This window comes from Anser cygnoides, chromosome 21 (assembly GCF_040182565.1).
Source record: "Anser cygnoides isolate HZ-2024a breed goose chromosome 21, Taihu_goose_T2T_genome, whole genome shotgun sequence".
NCBI classification, from domain to species: Eukaryota; Metazoa; Chordata; class Aves; order Anseriformes; family Anatidae; genus Anser; species Anser cygnoides.
This window is the reverse complement of record NC_089893.1, coordinates 8458853-8471782: the sequence shown is the minus strand read 5'-3', so window position 1 is coordinate 8471782 and position 12930 is coordinate 8458853. Positions and strand designations below refer to the sequence as shown.

General features: G+C 42.9%; 1 protein-coding gene across 7 annotated transcripts in view; it reads left to right on the top strand.

The window, feature by feature from the left end:
- Window positions 1–12930, top strand: part of FLI1 (Fli-1 proto-oncogene, ETS transcription factor) — an 88894-nt gene that overhangs the window by 52406 nt on the left and 23558 nt on the right. For 6 of the 7 annotated variants that reach the window (XM_013188548.3, XM_013188547.3, XM_048063242.2 and 3 more), the window contains 2 exons: window positions 6584–6738; window positions 10030–10233. In XM_013188548.3, the coding sequence (XP_013044002.1) occupies window positions 6584–6738; window positions 10030–10233 (359 nt within the window). Of the gene's footprint in view, window positions 1–1941; window positions 4084–6583; window positions 6739–10029; window positions 10234–12930 lie in introns of those variants that run through there. The other variant, XM_066981393.1, reaches the window with a different exon arrangement.

Here is a 12930-nt window from a genome sequence, read left to right as displayed (position 1 = left end):
GACCAACACTCAGAGGGTGTTTCCTCCCAGTACTCTACTCGTCTCTCTCACTAGCAAACGTTGGAGGTCCTAGCAAACAAGTAGTCCTGTCCCACCTGCTGAGCTACCGTAGGCAGCGCAGACTGGTGCTTTTCAGATCTTTTAAGTGCATGGTCTGTATGGATTCTGCATGTGGCTGTGCTTGTATGGCCAGAAGTCTGTGCAGCATTTTTATCGTGTGTGTATTACATATACTTAGGAGTCAAATGTCTTGGATTGTCCTTCCGTTGTGGTCTTTGTGCTACAATTTTGTCATCTGTTCTGAAAAAAAAGCAAAATAATAGTGCTTTGACAGACTGATTCATTAGCAACTGTAAGTGCTCTGATATCCCAAGAAAAGGCCCTCCAGAAGTGTGTTTATTCTGGGCAAAAAGGAAATTCTTTTTTATGGGTTTGCTTGAGCCTACAGGATTCTTAGGCAGAAACTAAGTGTCCTCAGTCTCTCTAAAAAGGGGGCAACAACTTCCCAACCTGTTAGAAAAAAAAAAAAAAGAAAAGACTGCTTTGGATGTCAGAACTAAGCACCGAAATAGCTTCCAGCCTTGCCTTTTGATAACTTGTTAGCACAAGAGCTCCAATCCATCCAAGAAATGTGAACATTCATCTGATGTATCCATCCACTTCCCCTACTCATGGCTAAAAATGTGCCCTTTCCCCTCGTGTTCATCACAGTTCGTTGTTTTGGGTAGGACCATGCCAGTTGCTTGTTCCTCTGCCCATCAGCTGCCTGGCAAAACTGACACACCATCTGAGCAGCAAACACCAACCTCAATACAGATTAACTTGAACTGCAGGCTGAATAACAAAACCTATTCCCCCTCCCTCTCTCTCTCCTTGTCTTTCTCTCTCTTGTTTTTCAAGCACACTCTCTTACCAGCTTCCAGCTGCCTCATTAGAGAGAGCAGCCTTTATTCTGTTTCACCTGTACTCGAAGCACTAGCATTTTCTGCTTGTCGAGAGAATGGTTTATGTACTGTAGGGAGTGATAAAGCTATAGGAAACCTGACAGTGAAGGGAGCTGGATGACGGTAAGGGACAGTGCCCAGCTTTTCTTTTTTTTGTTAGTGACCAGAAGCAGGTCTGAGAGCTGTGAGGCACTGTGGGATGAGCTGGTTTGGTCCCCAGCAGGGTGGGAGAAGGGGTCGTTGACGAACGTCTCCAAGCCTGTTGTGCAGAGCCGTTCCTCCAAGTGCAAAACCACATGGCAACCCCGACCAGCTTTCGACCCCACACCAGAGGTTCCTGGTTTGCTCCCAGACGGGAAAGAATTTCCCAGATAGCTGCATGCTTATTGTATAAATGGGATATTCAGGCAGTGGTAGGAATCTGCTTCAGGTGAGATGCTGGGACTTCTGTATTATTGCAAGATTCAGAGGTACAAATCTGGGGAAAGTTTTGAGTACTGTCATACCTGGTTGCAGTATACAGCCTCAAAATCTGTTCTTGCCTTCCTGCGCAGCTGCTTGCTCAGACAAAAACCCAGCACCACATTTATGTTTTGCAGTGGTGAGTGTCCAAACGTGTGGCAGAAAACTTAAAACCCTCATGCTTCTTACTCCCCCTTAGGCACTGGGAAACGCGTGTATTGTACGTGTAGCACTGACCTGTTGCACAAACCAAAAAGAGGTCCAGGTTTCCACGGGTTTACTGAAGGGTATGGTGTATACCCCTCATCTCTCTTTGCGTCATTTGAGGGACTGGAAGTGTGGCTTGAAATCTCTGTGCTCTGCTGGGTTTGTATCTTCTGTTTATTTAGTTTATAGCCCCTCAGGGGAAAGATCTGTATTCTACAATGTGCTTGTACAGTTCCCAACACACTAGGCCTGGGTTGCTGTTGGGGCCTTTAGTTGCTTTCGTAATATAAATACAAACATTTATATATGCTTCTTTAAAAAATTAAAAAAAAAATACATTTTAAATTCCAATGAATTAAGGAGGATTATTTAGGAAAATGCCGTGTAAAGTTTAACCCATCTTACAGTCAATTTTAATAATACATTTTACACCAATCCCAAATGCAAAGAGAGAGCCAAACAGCAGACGTTCCAAATTTTGACTGTATTTACTAAGCCACTGCAGACCTGCATTTGGTCAGAGAGTGATTTTTAAAAGGACATTACAAAATTTGTATGATCTTCAAATGCAAAATAATATTCTAATGCTCTGGTTGCCTGCATGGATGCAGATGAACACCCCTGTGAAATTCCAAGAGAAGGTATGAATTTTGTCTAGCTAATATGCTGTAGATGGTGCTTTGAAAACGCCTTGGAAGCGTTTCTTGCTTCAGAATATGTAAATACTGTTAAGGTTCAGGGACCTCAGAAAATATTTATGCCATTATGATTTTCTCAAAGCAAAACAAAGGGACCATCTATGATGTCTGTAAGAATAAATATGCCCTTTAAATAGCGTGTGAGCCCTCTAGTGGGATTCACTGTGCTGTTCTAGTCCTCAGGCAGAGCAGCAGGCTGTTTTACCTGTCAGTGACAAGCACAGTCATTTTAGACCCCAGTGAGCCTTAGCGTTCTGCTCACGCAGCCTGAGTTTTGTAAACCATATATCTTCTTCCATCCTCTTTACAGCTGCCTCTTCTTCCTGCAGACCTATAGTGTAGGCTACTTTTCTAGTGTGAACCTCCTTCTCAGACATTCCTTACACTGGGTGAGTAAATGTGAGGCAGGGTTAAAGCTAAGGTTCAAGGAGCTTTGATTCTGCCCTGATAGCTCTGTTCCTTGCCCATAAGAGGAGTCAGAAGCAGAATCACAGTGTGTCTGTTTTTACTTCCTTCACTGAATAACAATAACAACAACAAAAATAAATTATTTCAAGTTTAAATGTTAAAGTTGAGATGACCAAATGGGGACTTAGACAAAAAGTGGCATGTTTAAAGAGAAAAAAAAAAAAAAGATGGGAAGAGAGGAGGAGTGGAGGAAGAGAAGGACAGAAAGGAGGAGGAAATATCCCAGTGGTCACAGCTGAGTCAGGTTCAGAAATCACTGAAATCCCTTATTTTGCTTTTTCGAATGAATGCCAAAGGTGATTCCTAGACAGAGGCCCCGGGACAGTAATTGCTTTATTTCCAGGTATCTGGAACACAAACTGAAGCTGTACAGAGGATTTATTAGTCAATGCCAGGCTAGCTGCTTGTCCATTTTGGCCAGTCTAGCATAAACTTTCAGAAAACACCAAGCTCTTGGCATCCCCAGAGACTGCTACTGGAGCTGCTGGAACGAAGAGTCTTTGGACGGACAGTGGGAATGAGTACTGCTTCATATTCCTTGGCCTCTGTCACTTCCACAGTGAATACACTTAAGAGATTTTGTGAAAGAAGCCTATATCCCTTTACCTTAGCAGATCTACAGCGTTTTCTTCCCCAAACCTGAGCAACTCCAGCATGTATAGCCACTTGAAAGTCTGAAGCAGGGGTCTCTGTGAATAGTCAAGGATTAACCTGGCATCTGAAATCCCTTCGCACAAACCATTTCAAATAATGAGGAAATTTTTATATAGCTCAAAGTCTGCTTGTGGGTAATGCATGAAGTAAGAAAGGAGCTACATCCAATGAATACGCCATTCATGGCTCACAGCTCCCTGTTCTCATTTGATACTGTAGTTGTTCCCATACTGAATTCTTCTTTGTATGGCCCACAGCTACAACTACCTTCTGCTGGGACACTCTTAAATCCCTCATCTTAGAACAGGCTGGGGCAGTACAGTGATGGACCTCCATGAGCTGCAGAGATGATTCCGTGCTGTCTCATTTCCCAATAAAAGGCCCAATTTGGACTTGGTAGGGAATGCTGGGTTTCCAAGGACACAAAAGTAAGGATCTTCCTGCTTGCTGTCGTTAAAGATTTCACAGTATTTTTCCTGAGAAGGGCAGTTCAGTCTCCTGCCCAGTTATGTTTCGGTAATGCTGTTCCCAGTTATGTCTGTCCTCTGTTATCAGATTTCCACTGGGGTTAGCTCTGGATCCAGCCGTCCTGAAAACTTCCTCAGAAGGAAGGGAGGCATCCATATGTCCACATGGACCAGCTCTGTCAGGTGTGTGGAGCACATGTAACATATCCCACAGGGTCAGCGGAGCGGCCTCTCTTCCCCTGGGGGATGCTGGGGGTAAATCAGCGCTTGGCGAGGCCACCTCAGTCCCTATAGCTTCTTTTGAGATCACAGCCTTGGATATTTGTTGATCTGGTTTTGGCTTCTGAGACGTACAGAGCAAGTCAGAGGATCAGCAGGGCCCTAGCTGCCAAGCCAAGAGAGATGACTGCATCTGCAAAGTGAAAAATGATCACAAAACTGCTGAGGAGATATCTTGCAGTGTCGGTGTTATTTTTGTTGCTTCGCTGTGTCGGTCACGTGGATGCGCATGAGTCTTAGCAGAGAGTAAAGGCAGCCAACAGCCCTGCGTTCTGTCCATGTGTGCCACTTCACGCCGTTGGAAAGTGTGTACGCTCCTACACAGATACGTTTTTTGGAAGATGGGCTTATTTGAGAGCCTGGATATATCCTGTTGTTCTGTATGAATATTATATAAGCAATGATTCTAGCATAAATATCGCACATCTCAGCTGAGGGGGTTGTTTTCCTGGTCACCTCCCGGCCCTGGTCCGCGCTGAGCCAAACGGAGCCTGACACCTCGAAACACGGATGCTCGCGCTGCTTTACTGAGTCTTGTCAGGACAGCCTGTACCTCAGGAAAGAATAAGATCCTTTGTGCTGCTCCGGGGCTTTTCTCTGCCAGTACAGGCAGCATTTAACACCTGACACAGAGAATTTCAACAGAGAGTTAGAAATGATCACATTCCCTGTGAAAACCCTGGTGTCCCTGCAGTTGCTCAGACTCTCCTCTGACTGCCACGGGGACATTAAACCTTCAGCAGTTTGCCTCTCTGAAGGCGGATTTTGGTTCCCTGCCTGGAAAAACAGTAGGCGAAATAGTAAAACCTTAAATTCGAACATGTGTAAGTTATACATCTTATTTCCATTTTCAAGCAACATTCCCTCAGCAAGACATGAGGAAAAAATTACCATCTGCCTTAGAATATCTCAGTGGAGCATTTATCTCCCAGCCATGATAACTGAATTTCAGTAATTTCTCCCCCCGCCCCCTCCCTGCCATTCAGATTAAGAAACAAATTTGTTTAGTGTCCAAACTTGGAAGTCTTGCCAGCTGAACTCAGAGGGTGGGATTTGGTGCACTGTCACAGTTCTTACCCTTCAGCAAATGGTTTCCTCCCAAGCCACTTTTCTTCTGGCGGGGAAGAAGGATGGCTGTGCGATTAAAGCAGTGGGCTGAACTGCGCTGGATATGGGCTCTGTGCTTGCTTTGCATAGGGGTTGCACACTAATACTCCCTTGTAAAGATGAGAGCAATAATCCTGCCCTTCCCTAGTACATTCCTCAGGGTTGGGATGCTCTCTGTGCATGTGGCAGGCTGTAGACTGGTATTTTAAGTGACCTCTAGAGCTAAAAGCAGGAGTTACTACTGCAGCTGGAGAAAAACAAAATCTGCACTCCCTATCTGTGGTTTGTAGGCTCATAATTCTCCCAGAGCAGGACAGAGAAAGCCTCCTGCTTGCCAAGGGTCTGCATGTAGTCCAGGTCTTCGCACAGTGCCACCTGAGTTGCTAAATGTTCCCTCCTCATCACTCCATCACCTCAGAAGTAAAACTGGGGCCAGAGCCTTTTTCGCACAGTTTCTGTGGTCTGCAGTCCTTGACTCATGCCTAAGGCACCTAAGATTTCTAGATTTCCTATCCAAGTAATAGACAAGCCTGGGACTGTTTAGCTCGTAAGAACAGGCAAGATCAGTTACATTCAGCTGTGTCTAAACAAGACCCTTTAGATACTGTGCTAATGTCGTGTTCTCCTGCAACTGGTCACTTTGGCATGGGTGCTTTGTGTCCTGTCTTACTGACATCGTGTCACCGTGTTTCTGATTCACGCTGCAGAAATGCCTTAGGTCGGGAGGTGGAAAGTACTGCCTTTTTGTCAATTCCTAGACTCACCTGCCACAGAAAGACAGCATGCTGAGTGGTTTTTAACACAGTACAAGAGTGGAACAGTCCAAGAAGGGTTTCTAGGAGCATAAAGCTGTGTCTGCAGGACTGCTAAGATGTAGCTGAGTGCTACAGGGTGCAGGGAGGGGGCAAGTGATGGATAGACCTAGGACCTGGGTGGTAAGGACTTACATATACTCGTTTTTTATCTGGTTCATGAATTTTGATATTTCAGAGGTTTTGCATGCAATCCTACAGCTGCTATTGCCTTTGACTGAAAGTCGCTCCTCCTTGCACTTCCAACTCTTTCCTCAAGCTGATTTCACTATCAGAGATCACTTCTATGAGACATTTGATTCATAGAACACCTTATGACACTCATGTGCCAGGCCAGGAATGGCCTGTCCCACATCTACAGAAAGTCCCCTTAACGTTTCCCTTCCAGGATACTTGCCATATCTGTAACCCAAATTTCCTTCTGCTACAGTAGGGATGAAAGGTGCATAATAACAACTAGTCATCTGTTTCCTTTCACATTTCAGGGAGTCCCCTGTAGACTGTAGTGTGAACAAATGCAGCAAGCTCGTCGGAGCAGGGACAGAGTCCAACCCAATGAGTTACAGCACCTACATGGATGAGAAGAATGGGCCTCCCCCCAACATGACCACCAATGAGAGGAGAGTCATTGTCCCAGCAGGTACCACCACCATCAAACTCTTTGTGTCATATTTCTTTGGACTGTCTCAACTATCCAACTGAACAGATAAGGCTTATTTATCTACCCTCTGAGGAGTTCTCTTGCTTACAAACCATGTAAAAAGTAAGGAAAAAGTCAGAGTTTCTGGCTAGTGAGAATTTCCTATGTCCCAGTATATGATCCACCTCAAATCAGAATAAGAAGTGAATTATTACTGCTTTTTTTTCCATTCTTTCTTTTTTTGCAATGTATCAGAGTAGAACCTGCAGTGCTTCCTGGGACATGCATGGTATGACCAAACAGTGAGTTCATAGGCAAGAACAGGCATGAAGTGCACCCAAATTATAACTCCCATGGTTCTCTGCAGGATCCAGATGTACTTTTCATGTCATGTTGATTCAAAATGAACTATTATGTTTTCATTTTTTGGTTGGAAGTAGAAAACTAGAAAATTGTATTTGCAGAAACTGCATTAATCTTCCAAAAAATATTACAGGAGAACATTCCTGTCCAGTTCTCTGTTTGTATTTGATATCCACATCTGCTGTCTGAAATTGGCAAGATGCATTAAATGCATTTGGATAGTCAAGGATGAGAGCTGCTGTGGCAGGCAACCTGTGAAGTCTGAACCTGAAATGAGAGGGAGTCCTTCCCCTGTAAACTTTATAAACACCGTACATGCAAACAAGTTAGCCTGGGAGCTTTCCAGCAAGGGAAATATTGTAAGTCAAGCCCTGGCCTGATTTACATACCAAAACTTCCACTGATTTCATGGGGGGGGGTCCGGCTTTTCACACAATGTGTCAAGGGTTGTGGCTGATTCAAGCAGTTGAACTGTTGGCAGAAAGAAATGTACTCGTGGAATTTAGCTCTGTTTTCTGATCGTGGCTTGACCACGAACAGATGACAATTCCCAAGCATTTGTTTGCCATTTAGGATGAAAAGGAAAAGCTTGAACTGAATGTAGTGAAGGGAAGCCAATAAAAGATTGACAGCAAATCTCAAAGTACCATTTAAGCCCTTGTTAGGATCTGCTTAGAGAGACTGGCTAACCTAACCGGTGGCAGGATCAGATATGTTGCCTAGAAGGCTTTTAGCTGATACCTGCTAGTCATTATAAGGGATGCTAAAGATATTCAAGATGGAACATTTATCCTGCTCTTTGCCATGCTATTTCTGCATATTTAAAAAGACCCAGGGTGGCCCAAAGTTTAGCGTTATTGAAACAGGGGAAATGACTCTTAGTGCCCTCAGTGGAGGAGAAAAAAAAATCTCCTCATTGAAGGAAAGTGAAAAAAAGGACTTATTTTTCCCCTTGTGACCATCTACAAATCAAAACCTTGAGATACTTGTGAAATAGCAGTGATTTACCAGACTTTGGAAGACAGTAATGAACATCATCCCAGATCTCTGGCTGCAGAATGTGAAGCCCAAATCATCCAAGAAAGGCATTTGGAAATTTTAATGCAATCCAGAGTAAAGATTTATAGTGCATTAGGGTGAAGATAGGCAAGAATAATGTCACATTACGCTTGCAATAGTAATAATAATGAACTCTGAGCAATGTTTCAAGAAGGCAGTTTTTCAGAGACCATTCAGTGTCTTTTGCAGTGATAAATGGGCTTGAATCTGAAAGTCAAAAGTGTTTGTTTAAAAAGAGACCACAAATTCATGATGCCCTCTAAATGTTGGGTTTTTACGAAACTTGAGACAAATGAGTCTTACAATTAAAAAAAAAAAAAAAAAGAATTCTGCCTTGAATACATGCACTGTAAAATTTACAGTTCTTTTCCAGGGCTTAGAAAGGAGGATTTAATTTGGTTGTTGCTGAAAGTTAAAGGAGGTCTATCTTTCTTTCCCAAAGCAGACTTGCAAATGTATTGGGTTGTAGGTTCAATGACTAGAATTCAGCTTTAAATCATTTGGGTTAACTAGAAATTCAGTGAGGAAATGTCAGAGTTATAGTTTCAATATTCCTTGTGCTTACTTCTCCATTTTATGCAGTTAGTCTAGAACTTAGCTGCCCAGGATTGCACCACATACAGCCACTACCTGACCCCTTGTCTCACAGGATCGCTGCAGCCCAAGCACACATAGCTTACAGTCCTGGACCGAGGCATTGTTTTACACACTATAAGTGTGGCAGAGGCATTTCTTGCCCTCTCCAAAGCACAAGTTACCAGCTGTGTGACAGCTACTTGTTTTTGATCCATTTTCTCTCCTAACTTGTGACTGGAGGCATTTGAGCTTTGTTGTAGAGGAAGGTACCGGCTCCAACAGCCAGATCAAACTTCTCCAAAATTTAGGCTTGACTTCACAATCCTGCCCAGCCACAATGCAACACGAATTTGGGGCTGAAATTTTTAAATGGCACACATGGGGAGAAGTAGCACAGGAAATATCTGAAAATGTAGATATGCTCTGAAAATGACTCTGTAAAAACGGTATCATGGCACAAATTCTTGCCATGACTTTCTAATCTACTGCTCTTTTCAAAACTCAAAGGATGATTTCTTTTTTTAACTACTGATGCAGCAAACCATCACCATGGGGTCTGAAATTCCAGCCGGGTTCAATCTCTCTCTTACGTCATCGCCAGTAATAAAGATTCCACAGCTGGAGCTTTGCTGACAGTTGATAATGATGCATGAGACAGTATAAAATCCACATTGCCATCCAATAGCTGTGTTGGTTTTACAGGGCTAGCGGAGGTAGAATTGTGTTCTTGTCAGCAGGGTGAACAAATGTGACTCAGAGATACATGGCAAGCTGTTCTGTTTAAGCAATATTTTTTTTTCAGAGTCCCTTTGCTGACCATAAATGCCGCCATCCTCAGACTTTAAAATGCCATCTGTTGGGACTTTGTAATGCACTTGCGAAGGATGGTGTGACTTATACAGCACTGATGTAATTACATAGCAGTGCAGAACTGAAGCTGTGACAAGCATACGCTTCCAAAGGGATGAGCTTGCATTTGGAAGCTTTTTATCAAAGAGAGAACAGCCACAGACAAACGCCATTAAGATTGTTCCCAAGCAGTAGGTAGAAGTTTAAGGCAGGTGGGAAACACTCAAGTGAACTTATTCTGCCAGGGAGTCAGTATGATCAGTTTATGGGCCTTGTGCCCTCTTCTAGCACAATTCTTGCTCATCTTGGCAAAATGCTTTAGAATCAGTAAATTAAATCCATTTGGTTGTAGAAACAATGGTTATTGCTTTGGTTGGGCTACACTGAGCGCTACATGCTTGAGGGTCACATATAATGTTACCATCCTTTGTGCTTTTCTGCCAGATCCCACCCTATGGACCCAGGAACACGTGCGCCAGTGGCTGGAATGGGCCATAAAGGAGTATGGGTTAATGGAGATTGACACCACCCTCTTCCAGAATATGGATGGCAAGGAGCTCTGCAAAATGAACAAGGATGACTTCCTCCGAACCACCTCCCTCTACAACACAGAAGTTCTGTTGTCTCACCTCAGTTACCTCAGGGAAAGTAAGTATTGGCCTGACTCATCCCAGCCCTACTGTGACATGCTGATAAGATGAGTTACATACGAGTATTGGAGTTCTAGGGCTCTTCTTGCAGACAAATAGTAGCAAGGATAAGGGGAAAAAAACAGAGAAAGGCAAACAGAGAGTGCAAACAAGGAAGAGATGAATAAAAATCGGGTCGGAAAGCTTATTATAGCTTAGATGGAGTTAGTGGAGCTACAAGATATCAGGGAGGTGAAGAACTGAGCAGAACTCTTAAGAAGATTAGATAGTCTTACAGATAATAAAAACATCTGTGACAATATGATAAAAATACATACATTTGCTGTGGAGATTAAACCAACCATTAACTGATGGGTCACAGGCAAATTATTCTGTAACTTTGCAGTTAGAAGGCTGTACACTTTCCCCCAAGGCTTCTGGTAATTATTGCTTCACAATAGGACCCACAACAGGCCAGAGTTGGAGATTTTCTATATTTCTGGAGACCCACATCTGTTGGCAATAGGAAAAAATACAAGAGTGATTCCCCAGATGTAAGTTCATTGAAGAAGACATCATGCAAATGACCTAGTATTCAAAAACACCCAAGTTTTGTGCACCTCATTATTGCCACTTTCTGTCCCAAACAAGACTATGTGATGGGTCCAATATTCTTTTTTTTGCTGTATTAAGCCCTAAAAAAGAAGCCATGAGCAGTCTTCTGAGTAACTTGTATAAAAGCCTACTGCAGCAACCCAAACAGGAATCATCACGGTTAGCACACGCTCCTGAGGCTGGGAAGTCTGAGACTTCCTGTACAACCATGAGCATGTCCATAGCTTCTGTATGTCCCCTCTTCATCTACAGAATGGAGGTGAAAGCATTTCCTTTCTTCACAAAGGTGTGCTAAGGATAATTGCATTATGATGAGACCAGAGAACAGGAGCTAAATCCCACATGCTTCAATATTTTTTCAAGTGGCAGTTTTTACAGGAGTATAATTATTTGAGGACTGAAAAATCAGGGGAAGTTGTCATAAAGCATGGTGGGGAGGCAGAGAAAGAAAGAAAAAAGCATATTTTCTCTACTGGGAAATCAAATTGTGATGTAAAGGCAGCTGAAGATGTCTTCATCTGGCCACTGCAATAAAGCAGCGAGACAGCATTTATTTAGGGTGTTTTCTTCAAAGCTGTTCAGCACTGGGCTCTCCCTACCCCTGCTAAAATCAGTGGGAGTTTTACAGATTACTGTGGGACAAGAGTTAGATCACAGATGGGTGCCTCTGTAAGCCCCACCTTTATTTTGTTTGAGAAGCTGAGCCAAGGAAATGATTCACAACAAATAACCGAATTGTTGGATTTGAACAGTTTTTGTCCCTTGTGACTTCACAATTTAAAAAAAAAAAAAAATCCCATCCAAAACAATTCACAAATATCATCCTGTTTCATCAGCAAAGAGCTTCTGGTTCACAGAACACTTCAAGGTTATTGCAGGCACAAATAGTTTTCTAACTAAGGTTCGCATACAGAATTATACATTTTTATGGGAAATCTTAAGGCACTTTTTGAAGCCAGCGTTGCTCCGAACAAACCTGCTGACTTTAGCTGGGCAACTCAGACACTTTGTAACCGGAAATGTTTTTAAATTCCCACAAGATAAATACTCAAGTGAGACACTTTTTTTTGAATTGTCTCATTGATAAGGCTTGAGAATTCACAGAAAGAGATGAAGAAGGAGTTGTGTGTTTTTTGAATTAAAGAAAGATGTGGAATTTGAAAAAGTTGACAGAGGAGTGGGATTCTTTTGTTGATTTAGCTCCAGACAGCATCTTCAATGGGCTAGATATCCCATCACTTGGGGTGCTCAAAGAGAGTATTAGAGGAACTGCATCCTTGTTCTCATGGCATAAGCCTGAAGACCTGGATTGAATTGCTGCCTTTATTATTGGCTGCCTTCCATTTATTTTGGAGCAAATTTCTGATTGATCCTACCTAACTTTAGATATCTGACGTACCTAAATTAAAAGTCTGGTCACACTGATCTCTGAAGCAAGAGCACACACCGAAATTCAGGACGGCAGACCTTTAATTCACCTACCATGTTTAATGCCTGAAATTAAACCTTTGCCTGATTTTTTCTGTGCTTCCTTTTTACTTTCTCTAAAATGGAGCTGGTAATACTGCTTTCTTGGTCCTCTTATTGTCTTGGCTGTTGAGATGGCAAAACTGTTGAACGGGGATTGTGCCTCGTGTCTCTCAAGAGCCAGCACAATGGAGTCCTAACACAGTTGGAACGTGTAACTGCTGCTGCAGTACATGCTGAATAATAATCATAAAAATATAATGTTCTGCTAGGGGAATGCCTACAATGATTTCCATGCTATTAAGCTAGTGCAAAACCCAAGCAACTTTGCTGGATTCAGACAAATTAGTTACTTCACTTTTACTGGGATGCATACGAAAGGAGAATTCAATCCCACTCCGTCCTTAGCTTTTATGATTACAGATTTCTCTCTGTTCAGCCCCTTGGGCTGTTCTAAGACGTCATACAAGAGCTGTCCTTATTAAAGCAAGCTCCTGTCTGAGTGGAGGTCGGGCAGCCTCTGAAGAGCATTCCTTTCCATGCAGCTGTTCCTAGTGCTGCCTAATGACAGTCTGGTTTCTGGATTGCTGGTTAACTCCCTCACGGAGTAACGCCTTCGAAAGGAGCTTATTGT